This window comes from Glycine max, chromosome 18 (assembly GCF_000004515.6).
Source record: "Glycine max cultivar Williams 82 chromosome 18, Glycine_max_v4.0, whole genome shotgun sequence".
NCBI classification, from domain to species: domain Eukaryota; kingdom Viridiplantae; phylum Streptophyta; class Magnoliopsida; order Fabales; family Fabaceae; genus Glycine; species Glycine max.
Window position 1 is genome coordinate 52,640,982 of NC_038254.2, and position 21,320 is coordinate 52,662,301.

The 21,320-nt window shown below is 33.4% G+C and overlaps 3 protein-coding genes across 5 annotated transcripts; all 3 read right to left on the reverse strand.

Moving 5' to 3' along the window:
- Positions 1-179: 179 nt before the first annotated feature.
- On the reverse strand, positions 180-4,589 carry LOC100786991 (protein DETOXIFICATION 34). The gene is made up of 8 exons (XM_006602749.4): positions 3,658-4,589; positions 2,354-2,979; positions 1,929-1,985; positions 1,586-1,824; positions 1,149-1,267; positions 649-735; positions 460-518; positions 180-340 (listed from the first exon to the last, which is right to left on the reverse strand). The coding sequence occupies exons 1-8, from the start codon at positions 3,955-3,957 to the stop codon at positions 310-312; spliced, it is 1,518 nt and encodes a 505-aa protein (XP_006602812.1). The 5' UTR covers positions 3,958-4,589; the 3' UTR covers positions 180-309.
- Positions 4,590-7,268: 2,679 nt separating this feature from the next.
- Positions 7,269-8,249, reverse strand: LOC106797038 (uncharacterized mitochondrial protein AtMg00810-like). The gene has a single exon (XM_014770717.1). The coding sequence runs from the start codon at positions 8,247-8,249 to the stop codon at positions 7,269-7,271; it is 981 nt and encodes a 326-aa protein (XP_014626203.1).
- Positions 8,250-14,897: 6,648 nt separating this feature from the next.
- On the reverse strand, positions 14,898-18,681 carry LOC100812687 (probable E3 ubiquitin-protein ligase RHB1A). 3 transcript variants are annotated; one of them, XM_003552356.5, is made up of 5 exons: positions 18,512-18,681; positions 17,464-17,645; positions 16,008-16,374; positions 15,759-15,868; positions 14,898-15,282 (listed from the first exon to the last, which is right to left on the reverse strand). In XM_003552356.5, the coding sequence occupies exons 2-5, from the start codon at positions 17,524-17,526 to the stop codon at positions 15,268-15,270; spliced, it is 555 nt and encodes a 184-aa protein (XP_003552404.1). In that variant the 5' UTR covers positions 17,527-17,645; positions 18,512-18,681; the 3' UTR covers positions 14,898-15,267. The 3 variants fall into 3 exon arrangements, with proteins under 3 accessions (XP_003552404.1, XP_006602813.1, XP_014626426.1); XM_006602750.4 differs by having other exon boundaries at positions 17,464-17,648; positions 18,512-18,652; XM_014770940.3 differs by lacking the exon at positions 18,512-18,681 and adding an exon at positions 18,280-18,463.
- Positions 18,682-21,320: the final 2,639 nt, after the last annotated feature.

The following is a 21,320-nucleotide window of genomic DNA, read 5'->3' on the forward strand; positions in this document are numbered from 1 at the left end:
CGATTTCAAAAACATAAACTGCAATCCGTACCAAACCAATCTGGTATGAGAAAAAAATTATCTGGACAAATGAAAAAAGAATCGATTTAGTTCAATTTTTTATTTTTATTTTAGATTGATTTAAATTTAAATACCCTTACAAAGTGTATTCAAAGAACCTAGAAGAACACGTGTACAAACGAAAAGGAATATAGTATGAATATAATTACAAATACAAACTGTACTAATTATCACATAAGAAAAGGAAGCTGGTCCACCAAAAGTGTCTTAACAAAATTTGCAGATGATTAAATTTCTTGAGCATATTGATCACCGAGTGAATGTTTGCTGAGAATTTGCCCTTCATTAATAAAACAAACAAAAACATAAGAGACTTCTGCTATAGCTAAGGCATGCACATCTTTGTCAAATAACAAATATACACAAATTATGAAAGGGTTTGAGTTTTGTTAATTTTACAAATTAATTTCAATTTCTTGTCCGGTCCATTTCCGCATTCGTTCTGATGCTTGCTCAACCTGAAATTTGAGATTAATTTGAAATGAAAAGAAGAAGGCCCAATATATAATTGTATTTGTTCATTTTTTAGTCAATTATTTTAGTTGATGAAATATTAATTTCATGATTGAGAAAAGCACTGATTCTCACCTCCTTGTTCCAGTTTGTTTTATAGACAATGTACAACAAGATGAGCGTTTGCAACATTGTCCCACAGATCATTCCAACCCAAATACCCTGAAACAACAGTTTCCATAGTCAATTTAGTCTCTAATATTACTAAATCATTCAATTTAGTTCCTTAAGTTGACAACCATTACCTAATTTGGCCCCTAATAGTAAGAATCGAATTAACTAATTAATAAACATTTAAGCCAAAAACTAAATTGAATGATGATTGTCCTGGTAAAGTATCAAGTTAGATTAGTTTAATAAATATGTACTGCTAGTGTAAAAGTTTTTATAGCCTCAACTAATCAGAAGATATATAGTTTTTAAGATTATTATAAATATCAACAAGCTTATTATAGAGTGTTAATACATATTTTAGTAATTACTTTTTCGTAATGTCGAAAGTTAAGAAAAAAAATTAATTTGATTGGACCAAATGGGTCAGTGATTCTAATTTCAAGTTTTAATTGATACTTTACCTCCACTCTGTAACCCAACTTGTAACCTAAAAGGAAGCCAAGAGGGAGCCCCATGATGTAATAGCAAAATAGATTGATGTAAGCTACCAAAGCTTGCCACCCTCCTCCTACAGCAACACCTGCCAGAATATAGAAACATTTCATAATTTTGCTTATGACATAGTAATAATTTATAAAGTAAATTATATTGATATTCCTGAAGTTTTGTGAGATTGTACAAAATTTTTCTATTTTTTCTACACTTACATTAATTCCTTTAGATGTTTGAAAAACATTACACGGATCTCCCTTATACATTACGCTAATCCCTTTAATTATTTTAAATTTTTTTTACTGTGTTCTTACAAGGGAGGTTGCTTTAAACGTTGAAAAAGTAGAAGAAGTCTATGAAATCTCAAGTCTAACTTACATCATAGAAGTTATTAAGATCCTAGTACCTGATATAACTGGCTGAACACTATTCAGAATCATGGTTATGCCAAGAAGACCTGCTAATTTAGAAACTGCTTTTATCATCTCTTTACTCTCAGTGAAAATGATGGCAAAATGATCTTTTGTAGCTAAAATAATGGCTGCACTAATTAACCCAATGATGAGGGACTCAATAATTGTGACAATGACTGAATATTTTGCTGCTCTTGGGCGTCCTGATCCAAGCTCATTTGAAACCCTCACACTGAGAAAATGAAAAAAATAAATAAAAAAATACATCATTCCTAGAAGTTGAAAAATAACCTTTACACTAAGGTGGGGAAAAGAATCAGCCATAAATTAATTTACCTAATTGCTGCATTGATCCCTATAAATAACATGCCTTCAAATCCATTGATAGTCATGCTGAAAGAGGAGAAACAGAACAAGTATCAAATCAGTAACCAAGACTATTTAAGAGAACAACGTTAAAATAACATAATTAATATTGTTCCACGTTGTCCTCCTGGAGTCCTATTTGGATAAACTTATCAATAAGTACTTATAGGAGAAAAATAAAATAAAAAACGTAAAGTGAATTAGCTTCTGCTGCAAGTCTAAAATTAGTTTATGTATAATATTTATTGTTTTCTATTTTTTCATCTCCTGTTTTCATTATTTTCAATAGAAATCTTTGAAAACAGAAAACGAAGCGAAAAGAACTTGTTAAGTCCTAGATTTGTTTCAATTCAACAAGGTGGGGGAAGTGTAGTAGTTTGGATTTGATATCATACCATATTGAAAGAGAACCAACAGCAATAACTGCATTGTCAAGGTGTCCAGTGAGCACAATCAAGATCATGAAATACCAAATCTCTAGGCAAAGCATGACTGCTGAAGCAACAGACAATTTCACAAAGGCCCAAAGATCTTTGAATGCTAACCATGAGAAGCCTCTCCACCCATCCTTGCACCAACCAATCACATAAGCCGTTTGAGCCAAAGCAATAATCCAAGCTGTTGTGCAATAGGCTACAGCAGCACCAGTTGTACCCAATGAAAACACTTTAAGTAAAATCCATAGAAGTATAACATGAAAAATAAATGCTCCAAAACCAAGCCATGCCAGAAACCCCACTTTGGTTTGTGCCTGCAAGAACTTTTGAGTGGGGAAATTGATGGCTAGAGAAAACATCTGAGGGATGGATTGAATGGTAAATGCCCCAGCTAATTCTGCAATTTCGGGTTCTTGTCCTAGGAGTAGCAAGATTGGCTCAGCATAAATGTAAATTGGTGTGAGGCAGATGCATGCACCCAATAAGATTAACCAAGAACGTTGCATGTAGACCCCTATCATTTCTACTTGTCCAGCACCAAATGCTTGCCCACATAAAGTCTCTAGTGCACTTGCCATACCAAGCTGCAAATTTGATTCAAAAATTCAATGCCCCATTTTTTTAAAACTCGAGAGAAAAAGATGTTAAAATATGCAATTTGCTCCCAGAAAGTGACAAATTGTGTTACTTGGGACCTCAAAAGTGCATGTCTATACAAATGAACTTGTTAATGTTTCCATGGATCAAATTGGATATGAGAGCAGAAAGTGCAACAGAAAACATGACCCTCCAACACAAGGGGAATTGGTTGATGAGGAATGATAAAATGTCCACTCCAAAATGGAGTGGTTTTAGTTATAGTGATAGAAAGAAAAAAAGAAAAGGAAGAGAAAGAAAGTGATAGATACGATAATAAGTTATGTGATACAAAAGGAAGAGTACCATAAGAAAAAAAAATAAGGTGCAAAGAAAATGGGTGTATGCTGAATATTTTCCTTGGTTGATTTGCTAATTGAAGTTAAAATTTGGGTCAATTAGGAAGGTTTTCTTATAGTTCAACTAGAATATGTCTATTGTCTAGTAACAAGTGGACGTCACATATTCATGTGGGGAGTTTATAAGTTTGGCTCTTAAAAAAGGTAAACATGACATACCATTCAAGAAATCAAGAAAAAATAAACCAAGCATGAATAGTCTATATTGCTGTGTATATAAAAAACATGGGAAAAGAATCCAAGAGTTGATAGAAGTTAGAAGCTAACCAAGAAGCCAAAAGAGAAATTTGAAACGACAGAGAGAGAGAGTGAAACTGAAGAGAGTTCTAAATCTCCAAGATGACCAACAAAGATAGTCGTGAAGGAATTGACAGCATAATTGCATAGTATGCTGAAGGCAATGGGAGCAGCAATTGTCCAAAGCTTTATAGATTCCACAGAGAACACGTTTTTGAAATCTGCAAAGCCACTCATTTCAGTGTAGTCTCCTCCATTTGTGTCAACAAGACCCTCAGGAGCATGGTGGAGCTCTGTGGTCTCCATGGAATTGAAACCATTGTTGAACATGAATGGTGCCTCATCAGAGGAGGATGAGCTACTGCTCTCTCCTCCATTCTGCTCCTTGCTTCCTTTACCTATTTTGGCAGATTTTCTTTGAACCCTTTTTTGTTTTTGTTGTTTTTCAGGTGTTAGAATTGCATGAAAAAGCTTAACTCATGCAAGAGAAGAAAAAAAGGTGCCTTGAAAACAAGGAGAAAAGTGGTTTGTGTCAATGGTTTTTATTTGTTTCTATTTTTTTTTCTTCCTTATTTGTTTGTTTTGATCAGTTTTCGTTTGTTGTTTTCTTTGGTTGCAGAAACATGCAAGATTTTTTTGGCTATAATTTAGGCTTGCCTTAGAATGAAATAATCTAGAACAAGAAACGGATAGGGAGACTGGGTCTCCTCCATTATTATTTTTCAGCAAAATTACCGTTATTTACTGTTTTTCTACGTTTTTCTTTGCGTTGGCCAAATGTAGAAATCATAAAATGACACTACATGATTTATTAGTTTCTCCTTGATTTACTAATTTTTCTTGATTTAACTTCAACATGTTCCCCCCGCAAAAAGTCAAATAAGTTACATTTCCTTTAAACTATTTTAATTGTTTGAGTTACTGTTTGCATTATTTTTTTTGAAAGATACCATTTGCATTAATTATTTAAGTTATTATTTGAATTGTTTAATTTATCTTAATTATTTGAGTTACTATATACTTAAATTGATCACTTTCCAATCTGACTCAATAAGGAAAGGACCATAGATCAAGTATCAAAAGAAAAAAATTAAATAAAAAGGATTGAGATAGAATGCATGAGGTCATAGATTTAAATTTCAATGTGATCATTATAAAAAAAAAAAAGAAAATCAAAGAGTATTTTTTACCTAATTAACCACCTTTGTCCATTGTTATTTTTGTTGTTGTTGACAGAACCTTAATTTGTCCATTAATACCATTACTACAAGTTTTAGGAATATTTGTTCATTACAATTGGTATTGGCTTTTAATATGTTAGCTTGAAGGTTCAGCATTAACAAATATAAGAATGAATCATATATTTTATCGTTTATCGTAAAGACTTTATCAAATCATTGATATTTACAAACTACACGTAATGTCGTAATTGTTTTAACCAAAATTGTATATAAAATAAATCAGTTTTTACTATAATATATAAAGTATAAATAGTGAGTTTTTTCTATGCTGATTTGTTAGATTTTTCTTTTTCTTGATTTAGCTCCCCTCAAGATTTCACATTTCAACTTACACTCAAGAACAACAAAAATTAAGTATCAAAAGAAAAATAAAATTAAAGAGTGGTTTATCATCCACCATGACCACTAGCAATATTGGTCATTAATAATTAGAATTAATTTTCAATATACTAGCTTAAAGTACGCCCGTTACATCATATATATATTTTTTGGAATTAATCATATATTTTAGTGTAAACAATATTTTACTAAATCATTAATTTATATTCATAATGTAAATATAATTATTTTAACAAAATATTATATACGCACGCAAAATTAGTCAGAAGAGCACATATGCAGTTCTCCGTGCAGTTGTAGTTGTCGCTATGGTCAAAAGATGTGGAGGAAGAAATAGTTCCAATTTTGTGTAGTTTAATGTACAAACATTATGTTTCATAGAACCGCAATGATAAGTTGTAACTTTATGTCTTTTAAGTGATATTGAGATTAGGGTTGAATTAAGGAAACAATCTAGGAATTTGAGTGACATTGAGGAACTAGGTGGGAATGATGGTGCTGCAGTGCAGGGGAATGAGCTTAGTAAGTATGGGTCTGTGGAGGTGAAGTTTTTCATTGAGAAGACGAGTGGGAAGTTGAAGATCTATTTTTAGGTTTAGTTTTTTGATCCTTTTGTTATAGCGGCTTGCAAGGAAGGGATGAATGGACATGTTTTTAATTTTAATTTTTTTTTGTTTAAATTTAACTCTAATTTAATTAAAATATAATGTCATATCAGATGACAAGTGATCAATTTAAATGTTACACTTAATCTGACTTAACAGGTAATTTGTCAACGTGTCAAGTTAATCGTCATGAATCTCTTTTAATGACAAGGACCTCACATAAAACTTTTCAAATTTTAGGGATTCATCTAAAAGGAAAAATTTATGAGATCAAATGTAAAATTTAGGTATATTTTAGGATCAAAAACATATTTAAGCCTTGAGTTTTTATATGCATAAATGTTATGTTGTAATTATTGTTGAGTTACTTGGCAAAGTGGCATTATTCTTTGAAAAGAAAAGACAAAGAAAAAGAAAACAATAGAAAAATGCAAAGAAGGTAAAGAAAAAAAAAATTGCAGTAAAAGGATGTGGCAGTGCAAGAGAAGTGGATTGAAAAGGAAGGAAATGTTGAAAAGAGACAAAGTGGACTTGTATTGGATTGTTGTTTTGAGATAGATTTGCATGCTTATTTTGATTCACTCCTCATTGTTTCTCTATTCTCTTTGATTTTATAGCTTAGTATCATTTCTTATATCCCACCTACACCTTAGCCTCATTATAGCTCTAATAAAGTCCTTTTGATCTTTAATTGCATGTGTATCAAGTGGTGGAAATTAGACGCTTGTCAAAATTTGGTAGTGCTAGTTTGCACGTAGTGCTTAAGTGTAAACACAAACCTAAACACTTGAGAGTCTAAGAGTGTACCTTGTGAGAATTCTATCACTTTTGGTTCATCTTTTAATTCTGCTTGTCTTCTTGTTTGCTTTAGATGTTAAGGATGTGTTCATTAATTGTTTTGAGTCCTTGATGCTTTGGATGTTTGTACTCTTACTTTTATACATTTTAAGGATTCAATAGAAGTGTGTAAATATTTTGTTCATGCATTGGTGTTTGATTTTGTTCATTCGCGTTTGGGTCCATAATTGAGTTTAAGATTTATGCCCGAGATTCTAAACTTGCTACCGGTTGAATTTGTTAAATGGAATCTGCACTTTGACCAATATAAAAGCACTTTATTGGCCAAATATACAAAATTGAGTTCATGGTTTTGGGAGGCCAAAATCCCCAGGAGAGCTACGACAAGAAGGAGCTCAGTGCTGCCTCCTTCTCATTCATCTTCGTATTTTGCTTCCTCTGTCTTGCTTTGCTTGCTCTCCTATTTTTTGTTTGTTTTTTCGTTTTCTATGGTATTAGAACAAAAGGTAAAAGCAATTGAAAATTGAATTCTTATTATTTTAGCTCATTGTACAATGTACAATATATACAATAACAGAAATAGAAAAGACTAACTAAAAGACTAACTTAACCAACTAATCATAATAGACTAATAGCTAAGCTAACTATGGTAATAATCCTAACTAGAGTTGGTTGTAATACTCCCCCTCAAATTAGGTGCATAGATGTCTAGAAGGCCTAACTTGGGCAAAAAAACAGAGAATTTGCAGTGAGGCAAGGCCTTGGTGAAGATGTCAGCAAGTTGTTGATGAGTAGGTAAGTATACCAGCTTGATAAAACCAGAGTGCACATATTGCCTTATGAAATGACAATCAATATCTATGTGTTTAGACCCATCATTTGAAGTTGGATTCTCAGCCAATGCAATAGCTGATTTATTGTCACACATGATCATTGTGGAATCAAGAGTAATCTGGAACACACGAAGAAGCTGCCGCAGCCACAATAACTCACTGGTAAGAGAAGCTAAAGCTCTATACTCAGCCTCTGCTGAGGACCTTGCAACAGTGGGTTGCTTTTTTGACTTCCAACATATGAGAGATGAACCCAAGTAGATACAAAAACCAGTTGTTGACCTTCTAGTATCCTTGCAATTGCCCCAATCAGAGTCTACATAAGCTGTGACGGTGGAATTGCTGTTTGCAGAAAAGAACAAACCTTGGGCAGGAGCTGCTTTGAGGTATTGAAGGACTTGATGAAGAGCTTGAAGGTGAGGTGTCCTTGGAGTTTGCATAAACTGACTAAGCTTGTTTATGGGAAAAATAATATCTGGCCTTGAGATAGTCAAATACATTAACCTTCCCAGCAGTCTTCTGAATTGAGTAAGGTCTTCAAGAACTTCACCTACAGTGCCATCCAATTGAAGACCAGGATCCATTGGAATTTTTGCAGGTTTGCAATTGGTGAAACCAGTATCTTCTAACAACTCTAGGGTGTATTTCCTTTGGTTCAAGTGAATGCCTTTTACAGACTTAGCTATTTCCAAACCAAGAAAATACTTTAAATCACCTAGGACCTTGAGTTTGAACAAACCTTGCAACTGTACAGTGACTTCAGTAATTAGAGGTTTGTTTGGGCCAGCTATGATGATGTCGTCCATATAGACTAACAGGAGAATCAAAGAATCATTGCTCCCTTTAGAAAATAGAGAGTTATCTGCAATAGATTGATTGAATCCCAGCTTGATGATGGAATTGGAAAATTTCTAGAACCACTGCCTTGATGCTTGCCTCAAGCCATACAAGGACTTGTGTAACTTGCACACTTGATGCTCCCCCTTTCCAGGATAACCTAAGGGCAGATCCATGTACACTTCTTCAAATAAATCTCCATTTAAGAAGGCATTGATGATGTCAAGTTGTGTGAGATTCCACTATTTTTGAGCTACCATGGCAAGCAATAACCTAACTGTAGTCAACTTTGCTACAGGTGAAAAGGTGTCAACAAAGTCTACACCCAACTACTGTGTGTAACCCTTGGCAACTAGACGTGCCTTATGCTTGTCTAGACTACCATCAGAGTTGAATTTGTTCTTATACAACCACCTGCAGCCTATTGTTTGCTTGCCTGGAGGTAAAGTGACAATGGACCAAGTCTTGTTCTCTTCCAAGGCTTTTATTTCCTCATTCATAGCATTCCTCCATTGAGGATACTTCACAACTTGGTGATAGTATTTTGGTTCATAATGTTGATCAATATTGCATATGAACGTTTGATAAGGAGTGGATAGAGCAGAGAAACTCATGTAGTCAGACATAAGGTAGGTAGTTTGATGTATGTAAGCATCTAGGTAGGAGGGGGGATTAGATACACGAGTTGATCTTCTAAGGACAGTATCAGGTTGTGTCACAGTGGCTGGTTCAGTTTCCTGACTAGGCTCATGTGGTTCATCTGCAGGAACTGGTTTATTTTCTGCAGTGATTGGAGGTTCGCCTGTAGTGGATGCAGGCTCTGTTTGAAGGTCAATTGTGTGTGTTTCAATAGGTTTGGGCAAGACAATGTGCTCAAAGGGATCCTCAATGGTTGCTGGTTCACTAGCAGATGTGAAGGGAAATTTATGTTCAACAAAAACAACATCTCTTGATATAATAAACTTCCTGTTAACTATGCCATACAATTTATACCCCTTATAACCAAGAGGATATCCTAGAAAGACAGTAGGAACTGCTCTAGGTGAGAATTTGTTTCTCTGATGCAATGGTACAACAACATAACATAGGCAGCCAAAAACTCTAAGGTGTTCATATGGTGGTTGTTTTTTGTAGAGAAGCTCATATGGTGAACAACCTTTAAGATCAGGAGTAGGCACTCTATTAATTAGAAAAACTGCAGTGTTTATACATTCTCCCCAAAAATGAAATGGAGCCTTTGATTGAAACAATAGAGACCTAGCAACATTCAACAAATGTTGATGCTTTCTTTCCACCACTGAATTTTGCTCAGGCCTATAAGGGCAACTAAACTGATGCAATGTGCCTTGTTCACTTAGAAAGTCATCAAGTTTTAGTTCTTTGGCATTGTCAGATCTCAGTTGCTTTATAGGCTTGTCAAAATTTGTTTTAACAAAAACAAAGAAATTCTTGATCAACTGAGTAGCCTCAGACTTATTTTTCATTAAATATAACCATGTAAACCTAGAACTATCATCAACAATAGTCAAAAAGTAATGCTTTCCATCATGAGTAGCATGTTGATATGGTCCCCAAGTGTCCACATGTATGAGATCAAATGGGGACTCAGAATAATGGTTATTTGAAATAAAAGAAAGCCTTCTAAATTTGGACAGGGGGCAGACCATGCAATCTTTAAAACTATGAGATGTCAAATGCAATGAATTTTTATTTGCAAAAAGTTTCAAAATCTCGTCAGATACATGTCCCAAACGGGAATGCCACAAAGATTGTTCACTAAGAACATTATTACAAACTGTAACTACATCATTACAATTTGAAGAGTGTGAATTCACAAGTGTACGTGAGGCGGCAAATGTGAGTGTGTGTGCTCTGTATAGAGAAGAAACAAATCAAGATGGAGATCACCTCTGCCAATCGTCTTGTGTGTTTGAGTGTCCTGGAAAAGAACAAAAGTGTCTTCAAACAACACACCAATTTTACAATTGGGAGTGATCTTAGGCACAAAAATTAGATTGACATGAAAAGAGGGAATATAAAGGACATTATGCAAAACAATGCGAGAATTTATCCTAACAGAACCAGTTCCAACCACTTGAACTCTAGTTCCATTTGGTAGAAGCACAAACTTGTTTTCCAAGAATTTGAAGTTAAAGAGAAATTCAGGAAAACAAGTAATGTGAGTTGTTGCTCCAGAATCAACAATCCAAGCATTAGGTGCTTGGAAATGGGAATTTAAAGTAGAGTTTGACATGCCTATGGTTTCAATACCTGCCGTGTCAGAGGAGTCTTGCTGAGAGGCACCAGGCAGTTGTGCCATTTGAGCTTGAAGGAGGGCAAGAACTTGCTGGCATTGTTGTTGAGACCAAGGTTGACTTTGTTCTCCTGATGCAACTTCAAGAATGTTATTCACTGAGTTATTTGCAGCTGAAGTATTCCTAGATTTCTTAAAGCTTGGAGGGTATCCATGGATCTCAAAGCATTTTTCCTTTGTGTGCCCATGGATGTTGCAATGAGAGCAGAACGGTCTATCCTTGCGAGTAGGTTTTCCCTTGGCATTGGATTGGGTTACAGCACAAGCCATTTCAGCAGGAGGAGCAGAATTTGGTTGAACACCAACAAGCCTCTGAGTTTCATCTTGAAGCAATAATGAGAAGGTCTCATCAATATCCGGAATCGGTTTCATCAACAAGATTTGACCTCTAGCATGGGCAAAACTCTCATTGACACCCATTAGAAATGACATGACAAATTCCTCTTTGATGGAAGTAAGAAGTGGAGCAACCCCGCCGCAATTACAACTGTGATTGGCCTTGAGTTCACCCAGCTCAGCTAACTATGGTAATAATCCTAACTAGAGTTGGTTGTAATATATGGTGTTGTAGAATCTTTGACAATGAATGAGAAGTCCATATTTTTGAAGAGGTCACTGCGAACAACGACAAGGGAGGGTGAAAATCATAGGAGAGCTAGACAACATGGAGTTGAGTAGGGCCTTCATCTTGGTATTTTGTTTCCTCTATCTGTATTTGTTGCTTATGCTAATTGTTGTCGTTTTTTGTTTTCTATGGTCTTGTAAAAGGTTTACCATGAACAAAAATGCCAACTTTTCCAAGGTGCTGACGCTCAGAACAAGAAGGTTTTCTCCTTGATTTTTTCTTGCTATTTTAATTTTGGCGTGAGTTTGCTTGCTAATTTTGTCAGATCGTTAATAGGAAATGGATGACAATCTAATAGATGTGTGTGGTGAAATTTTGAATGGGACACAAATGTTGCCTTGGTACATTTTTTGGTGTTTTGACAGAATTTAAAGAGGAAAAAAATGTTGCTAATGCAACAACTAGAAAAAAAAGGTAACTCAATATACTACTTTTTCTGACTTTGTCTTATGGAATCTATTAATTGGATCACTATATTGATGTAACAGACATCAGAGTAGTAGGGTGATGTACCAAGTACAATCACAGATTCAACAGTAGCAGTGGAAAGAGGGAAAATTGGTGCAGCAACTGAAATACCTCAACCAAGTGTAGCACCTGAAGAAACAGTTGTTTCCAACTCAAATTTGGCCCCACCGACTCAAGCTTCATTAGTATCTGAGACTGCACTAAGATTTGAAGAATTCCAATTCAGTTAGGAATGAGATTTTTTTAGAGATGGCATGTGATTTATAGGAATGGCCTTTTTCTTGTCAACAACATGATGGTTTTAGTTTGGGTGATTGTATGCAGAGGATGAGTAGTGCTTCTGGTGTCAACCTAGTTGGGATCATGGACTATTTTGATGCTTGTTGACTTGTTGGCAAGTGTACCAAATTGTCACAAGTAGTAAAGTGCTCGGAAGTCCGAGTGTCGAATCCACAAGGATTTTGTTTGTACTTAGACTAATGCAAACCCAATTTACAAGCAAGAGATAATAAATTTAAAATAAAAAATAGAAAAAGGTAGAAGATAAGAAAAGATAAAATTAGAAGATAAAGGAAAAGATAAAAGAATTAAAGATAAAATTAAAAGATAAAGAAAAAGGTAGAAGATTAGAAAAGTGAAAGATAAGAAAGATAAAAGATTTAGATAAAAAAAAGAAGATAATTTCAAGATAAGATAATGTTGGGAACTGACTTGCCTAGCCTGTCTAGGATGTATGAGTTTATGATTTTTTTCTTTACCAATTCAGGTGATTCTATCCCACCCACATCTATTCATTTACTTGACCCTGATGTCTAACGATGACAAGCCTATTTTACCTATTTATCCCCCAAATGCCTTTGCAAAGACTCAATAGATAAAATGCATGAAGTTCTAATTCTAGATGTTTGCTTTGACGCATGAGCATAATGCAATCACTCTATGTCTAGCAATGATTTTATTATGATATCTTTTCTTCTTGTTCTATTAGAAGTTATCCTCCCCCGAGCGTCTAACCCCTAAAACTAATGCATGCATATCTTCTTTAAATCTTATTTAGAAGTTACCCTCTTTCGAGCATTTAACCCCTAACATAATATAAAGATGAATATGCAAGATAAAAACAGAAAAGAAAATGAAAGAAAGAAAGTAAATGAAACCCCTAGGAGAGGGGGTTCTGTTGTGGTGTGTTCTTTCCTTTGGACTGACTCTCTATTTATAGCTGTTGAAGTGGGCTTTGAGCCTTCGTAGGCGCACTCAGCGCGACACCCCTCGCTCAGCGCGTGTAGATCGCGCACTTAGCGCGCATGTTGCAGGCTTAGTGCGTTCTTCTGTTGGATCGCAGCTTAGCGCGCGTGTTGCAGGCTTAGCGCGTTCTTTTGTTGAATCGCAGGCTTAGCGCGCACTTCTGTTAGATCACGGGCTTAGCGCGTGACACGCGCTTAGCGCGCGTATTGGGCTGGGCCTGCTTCAGATTTTCTTCTTTTCTTCAATTTTTCTGGCCTTTTTGCTTGTTACACCTCCAATTTTTATATCTGCAGCCAAAATTCAACAAAACATCAATTCTTTAATATTTAAGCGCAAATAACTGCTAAATAATTATTTTTAAAGACAATTTTGCCTTATTTTCTATTATCAAAATACAATTATTTAGCAGTTATCAATGCCTCTCATGTTGCACCCTTGTTAAAAAAAATAAAAGTTTGGGTGATTGCGAACATTTTTCTTTTTTGGGAAAACAATTAGGGGTCATTGGTGTTTTCATTTTGGAATTATTGTCAATGGTTTTTTTTTGGAGACAGTATTGTTGATGTAGACAATTATTTCACTTAAATTATCCAGTGGTTGAAGATTTTGGTCTTTTGTTTGGTTTCTGATTGCATCAATTTTTTTACATAATTTGCACTATATTTGCACAGGGTGGTACATACTGTTCTGCAATGCTACACAATTGTTGCATTATGCACTCTACATTTAGGTCATTTGCAGCAACATGCTGCATATTGCCTGCCCCAAACCACATTCAAGGACTTCTCATTTTACTGAAAGTGTTTTGGACAAAAATGTTTTAGTGTGCTGCATCACAATTTTAAGTGCTGCATAATGTGAACAATTAAGCTATGATCCTTGATTGATAGCAATATTGCAAGAATTAGGTGCAGCTATTGTGAAATTTTAGCTCTGTCCCTATACTGATACAAACTGTATTGTGAATTTTCTTTTAATGTTTCTCTTAGCCTTGATTTATAAAGTAATTTTATGTCATTTTTTGCTGTCGTTTTTGGAATGCTGTCATTATGCCTCTTAGGAGCATGATTTTGGACGCTGGTATTGGTATATTTTTACTATTTAAACTAATAATTTGGTTAAGATGACTGTCACTATGCCTCAGTCTCAAGTTACATGCTATAGTATATTTATACATGTGTAATGTTTAAAATGACTGCATGACCATATTACACATTTGTGTTCTACTTGTGAATCCTTAAAACAAATTATTCCTAACTTTTTTCAGCTAGCAATTTTTTTGAAGTAGCATCACAAACAGCCGTGGTAAATGTATGCAATCACGTGATTTTGAGAAAGAAAGAGACCTCGTATGTACAATCACCAATTGGTGGGTCCCATGGCATAAGCTTCACCAATATATGTTGCTAGCTGAAATTTGTTATCAATTTCTGAAAGGAACATATATTCTTCAGCACCAGATTTAGCATGACTAATTATTTCCAATTTCATAAATTATGCAATACACAATATGGACCCTTTCCACGGACGGTTTAACACACAGAAATAGCTACTTGTTTGATGAATTTCCAATATGTTGTTGGAATGCCTAACTGCCTTTTCAAATCGCATCCTAATTGCTATAGGAATTGACCTTATGCATTGGTTCTATCATAAATGGTATGCCACCAAAAATTAGTGGCGCAAGAAATGAAATAAGCATCTTTTTTTTTCCTTGGTCTTTTGAAAAGTCTAAAGATTACTAAAAAAAGCAAGGGAAGAATTGAAGAGAAAAAGAAAAGGTTATTGCAGTACTTATTAGTTAACTTCATAATTGGAGTTGGGAGGTATTAATGGAAAAGAATGGAGTGAAGAAAATTTAATAGGAAAAGGATCTTATTATTGTATTCTTGATAATTACTTATTGCAAAAACACTGAACCCCAAGAATCCACTAGTGTATATATATACACAATGAAAATGTAAATTAGGCAAGACAAATAAATATTGAGAATTTTTTTACAAGAGAATGGAGAGCAGTAAATAAAAATGCATCTGTGAAAATGAATGTTGGCATCTAGAGAATTGCTGCATTTTTTCACTAACAATAATGGGCAAATTCTGACCAAAGGAATTGCATTTGAACAGATATGCTATATCATATGGTTTAGCATTCTGTCAAAACCTCGTGACTAGAGGTTGGGCCTACTAAAATGAAGACTTTGTCAATGCACCACGAATTGAAAATGAATCTGTAGCTACCATCATCTAACCAATTATCATAAAATGATCTTCATCTATCTTCCATTCATTTTACAAGCTTGATTTTAGAACAATCAAACTAATTCATTGTCTGGTCAAAATATCATCTCCTGTAACATCAAAGAAAAAAGAGTATTGCCAAGAATACTATTGTCAACAAGGAGAAAGAGTATTGATCATCTCCATATTCAAAATATCATAATTGACTTCCTATATAAAAATGGTCGTACAGATATTATTTTATCGTTAAAAATAATCAATAATCAGCATCTAACTGGGACTGCTAGAGTTAGTTTGCCAAGAAAAGAAGGTAGGGGAAAACACTTTTGTCACCTCTCTTTTTAATTCCAATATTTGGTGCACCTGAATTAAGGTGCAGTTAACATGATTATGACATTTAGTGATGTTCGAATCAACTTATTTTGAAGAAATAATCACTTCTTTTTACCAGTTTCCTGAGATAACTAATGAAAAATAAGCAATCATTTTTCCAAATTTAAGCATTACCAAACATGCATTTAATGCAAATTGGAAACAAATCTAAGATGAGGCTTTTCATGTAATAGAGTTAATGCAAAAGCCAAACCTGATCACATATAGGACATGAGTCACTTCTTTCCATCCACTCAAGAATGCATGATAAGTGAAAATGGTGTTCACATTTTGTCAAATTTCTAGGATTTTCAACATCAAATTCTGCATTGAAAAAAAAATATATCAAATTATTATTCTCATCATTCACGTGGGAGAGAGAGGACTGATTCCTCTTGATTTGCATGGCTGAAACATGGAAAATCTCTGAAAAGATTACTTTTAATAACACAAGCAACAGTACCTTCAAGACAAATTGGACAGACATCCTCTTCTTCTGTCACTAATTCTTGAGTTACATTTGATTTTGATAGTTGTGCCTTCTTTGGAGATGTAGGAGCAGAATTGGCTTGAGCTTTACAATCTGATTCTTCAACATCTTCAAGTGTAATTGAAGTTTCAAAACTACTAACTGTTTCTCTGCCAGATTCAGAATCTGTTGATGCAGAACCTCCCAAGACCATATCATAAGGTAGAGGCACAGGAGGGGGCTGGAAAGTATCAGGCATGGATGCTTCCAGGTTCAAACCAACAAGAAATCCAGCATTGACTGAAGCATTCAAGCCATCATTAGATGTTAAAGACTCACGCTCTTCAAAAGTTGGTGGGCACTGCAAACAGGATTTTTTAAGCTTCAAATAATAAGCTCATCACAAATAATTATAAACCATAATCTAAAAAGAACAAACTGATAACCACACCAGATTACTGTTCTGGAAGTATTTATATTTTAAAATTGAACAGAATAATGAAAACAATCCATTTCATGCTTCAACTGAGCCACCTTCTAATTTGGCATCCCCCAGGGGATCATGCCTTGAAGTAAAAGAAAGAAGGAGCAAAAACAATAGGTCTTTTAGGTAGAGTTAGATTGCAAAGTATCCATAACAATTTTGTTCAAGTCAAGTCCATATTCTTTTCAGCATACTATCCATAAAGTCAAGTCCAAGCATAGAAAATACAAATTGAATATGAAGGTAGGTATGGATTTTTATTTGATTTCCTTTGCATTTATCCACCAAAACTTAGAGGGCACAGAACCAATGTAATAGAATTGGTTTTTAAGAAGGAAAAAGAGAAATAATTCCATTTGAACAATAATAATATTCCATTATTTAGCTTCCGCCCATACATCTTCCCCTACATTCAATCCATGTAGCAGCTTTCCAGAATTCACTTTGAGCATCATGAATGTGAATTCTGTCAGCTGCATAACTTGATTCAACTATAACAGTAATATTCACTAGCTCTCCTTTTTGCAAGGAATCTGATATTTATGCTAGAAAAATGTGCTGCAGTCCAGAAAATGGCAATAAATCCATGTTGTTATATTCCTACACAGGAAACTGTTTGATCTTTTAATTAAGTGAATATTCAGGGCCATTGAATCCAAAAGAAAAAAAAATGAAAATAGTAATTTTGTAAACAAAATAAAGCAGAAATCATATATTATGAATGCAGTGGTTCCCCTATAGCAACCATTTTAAGGCTTTTAATAGCAAGTTGATTATGAAATAGTTTGAATTTTCCTTCAACAGTTCAGCAAGTAGTCCTTCACTCAATCATTGCTAATGCTAATGATTAATAGGGGAGGATGTTGAAAATAAAAATGATGGAATGAGATTACTAGATAGATTCTTATCAGCTACCATACAGTCTTAAGTTACAAATCAGGTAAGAGAGGATAGAAAACTACTAACATAGTAATACACTGGTGCCCCTTGCAGATGAGGTTTTCTGGCAGAACAACAGCAACCTCCCATTTTCCACTAATTCTTTTGTTAAATCAAAACAACGTCAATCAATCATAGTTTCATTCTCTTCTGGTATTTGACATCAAAAGGGGATCACATCAGAGGCCACCAGACTTTATACATCAATTCTGCTATGACAAGCCAAATAATAGTATTAAAGATTAATCCACATAAGAAATGAATTTAAATTTCATAAAGCCACAATTACATTGATAGATATTTCAAATTACACAAACAAACACAAGGTAAAACAGGTTATAGGAAGCCAAGCCCTACATTTTGAGAAATGATTATAGAATCCATAAGATTTCCATAGAAATTATTCTAGGTACATAATAAAGCCATATAGCATATAGATTATAAGAAAAAACTCATAATGTTCTCAAATTAGAATTAGAGTTTTACCTCAATACTTTGTGTAATAAAGGTTTATATTAAAAGCCAGCATAGGTTTTTCGGGGTGAAACTCCAATTCAAATCGGAGAACAACACCAAAAGCACCAAAGGAACTCCATCTAATCTTTGTACTAGATTATAATGGTTGCAATAGAATATAGACATAAATACCTTGGCACGGAACATCAATCTTCATGTCTATTATGACTGTATTTTAACAAAAACCATTAACATCCCAGTTACAGATTACTTGAACTAGCATATAAATTTTATCAAAAAAATAAACTTTACAAACAGAAAAACAATCCAAAGAATCAATACTATAGAAAGAAGAAGAGGGGCAGAGAAACAATCCAAAAAATTTACCATCAGACACACGGCATAACAGAGGAAACAACAGCTTGACCCACAAAACCAAAACAGCCCAAAACAACAATCCTTTTGAAAAAAACAAGAAAAGGGTGGAAAGTAAAAAGCATCACAACCAAATTTAGAGCATAAAACCCTATTTGCAAGGCACAAAAGGGTGGCAAGTAGATGACCAGTTACACTCCATGAAAGCTGAGAAAAAGCGAAGGATGCAAGCAAAATAGCTTACCTTTTGGAAAGAGTAGATGAAGAGAAGGGTGAGAAACTATTGAGGAATTGGGTTTCAGGAAGGTGGCTATGGCTTTGGTTATGGTTCTCTGTATCTTTGAATATTTTTTGTTTGTTTTATTCTCGTCGACATAACACAGTACAACAGTGGTATTTTCGTACGAGACTACTAGTAACAAAATTTGACAGCTGAACTTTTATGTTTGATTTATCATTCATGAAGAGAAAAAAAAAAAGTAGTTGCTAAAATTTATTTTATTTTACTTAAATGAATAAATTTTCAAAGTTTGAAATTTACTTATTTTAAAGATACAAAATTGAAATTAATGGATTAATTTATTATTTTTTATTAGTTTTCTTCCCAGAATTATTTTTAAAATTATTAATTTAACAGTTATCAAGCATGGTATTAAGAAAATAAAATGCAAATACTATATAATTTTGTAATAACTGAGATGACTTCGAAAAATAAAACAATAAATTTTGATGATGAAGATATGAGAATTTTGTACAGAAGGTTGTTGGTTATTTATTTAAAATATACATCTTAAAAATTAGAGTTGGGTAAGTAGTGAATATAAAATTATTTTAGATTTAATTATAATCCTTTAAGCATATGTATAAATAAAATTACAACTCTTTAAAGAATACACAGATATATATTTACAAATTATTAATGTTAATTTCTTATTTAAATAAATAGGTTTAAATTAAATCTTGAATTTATTTGTTTCATTAAGCACATAAACTCATGAGTTAAATTAAAATAATTTATGAATAGTTGAATTCTTTTATACTGCTACGTACTATATTCATATTTACATTTTACATTCTTTGCTTTTTTTTAGCTTCTATTAATTTGTTATAAATAAATATATTTTTTTTGGAAAGAAAAAGTGATAGTATTATTGTTAAGTTAATGTTTGTGAGAATATTCTGGAGTATTGAAAAGTAAGTTTTGATTAGGCAATGTTAGGTTAATGTTTGTGAGAATAGAATATTCTAGGTAATTTAGTTTAATAAAAAAAAAGTGTTGAAAGACGATTATAAAAATGTACATTTTGTATAAAAATGACCTGGTCGAATTAGGCTTTTTTGGTAAGTTTTTTTTTCCTTTTATCAATTACTTTAATTGTATTTAACTTTAAAACCTCAACTACTTAGACATGTTATGAGTTTTTATGGTACCCATCTTTGTTTTAGTTTTTTATTATGTAACATTTCAATCCTATCATGACTTTTATGCCTATTCTCTCGTGTTTTAGTAGGATCCCCACTTACATAAACTGGTAAAGGTGTTTGTCTTTTTTGCTGCTTTGGTTTTTATTTTCTCATTGCAGCCAAAGAAATTACCACAGAAGTCAACTCAAATAGTTTTCTAGCTTAGCCACTGGGTCAGGGCTGCTTAACAAGATAAAGACTACAACAAGTGAATTGGAATTCAAACAAACAGAATAACTTATGTTTCACGACTTTATGCTAATAAAAAAGTTATTAATGAATTGAAATTTCTTAACATATTGACAAATGACAAGTGCAATCACCCGACTGATTGGTGTAGTGGTTAGACACCTTATGCTAACACACTGTGGTGATCATCTATTTAGTGAAAAATCTCATATTTAATCTTTACCATGGGCAAAAATCCTTTAGGCTAACAACAATTATAATCCAACAAGCAAGATGCGTCTCTGATCAAGTTGATTGGAGGTACCCATGGCAACAAGACATAAAAATGACAAGTGCATTTCTATCAATTCATATTTCTAAATGCAAGAAATTCCCCTTACAATAATATGTATTACCAAAATGGTAGAATTTCCTTCACAATAATATAAGTGTGAAATATGAATTGGGAGGGGGGGATTGACGAAAGAAAAATCTTTTCAATCCACAAAAATTAGTCAAATTAATTATTTATTTAATATTATCATTTTTAATCAAGAAAATAAAGAAGAGAAATTTAGACACAACATCTGTATAAAAGCATGAATGTAATTCACAATTTTTCCTTTTAACTTTCAGTCATCAATATTAAAAACCTCGAAGGAAAAAAAAATTGTGAATACATTTATTCCGGCAAATACTTGCAAAATCTGTTTTGAATTTGGTTTAGGTTTTAGGAGTTGCAAAATGTAAACAAGAAGACCAACGTTGCTCTGTGTTTTTTCACTTTTTTGTATTGGTCAGCAGAAATTGAAGAAGAGAGAGCAAACATCCACACAGGCGTAAATATGAAAAATAATTTTGTTCCTTGTGCCTAAATTGAATTCATCGAGGAAACAAGTATTTTGTTACTTTCCAAAGAAAATATTTTGTATACTGACATAATAGGTAGCTTTTGTTTTGTGGGGGAGAACCTAATAAATAATAATTGGTTAATAAGTTGCTCAACTCCCCATGAATTAGGTTAGGTTGGTCTATTTCTAACCACAAAGATTACAGACTATAATATATCTGTATAAAGAATTTTTTTTTTCTCGATGACTCCTGAGTTAAAAACAAATGAAGATGACGAAATCCTCATTAATTAGCTTAACAAAATAAATGCAATCTCTTATTCAAGTACAATTTTGTTTTGAGCTTGATTCTTTCTGTACTGGTATAAGTTATTTGAATTTTCAAATAATTCCTCAGCTACCACTTGAATTTTATAAAGCTGTGTGCATGGACGGCGGAACTTGGGTCCACATAACATTATCAAAATATTGATGTAAAATAAAATAAAATAAACCAGACATAATAATTATAAGGATAATAAAAAGAATTAGAAGATTCATACATAATAAACAAAAGGAACATTTGTTAGA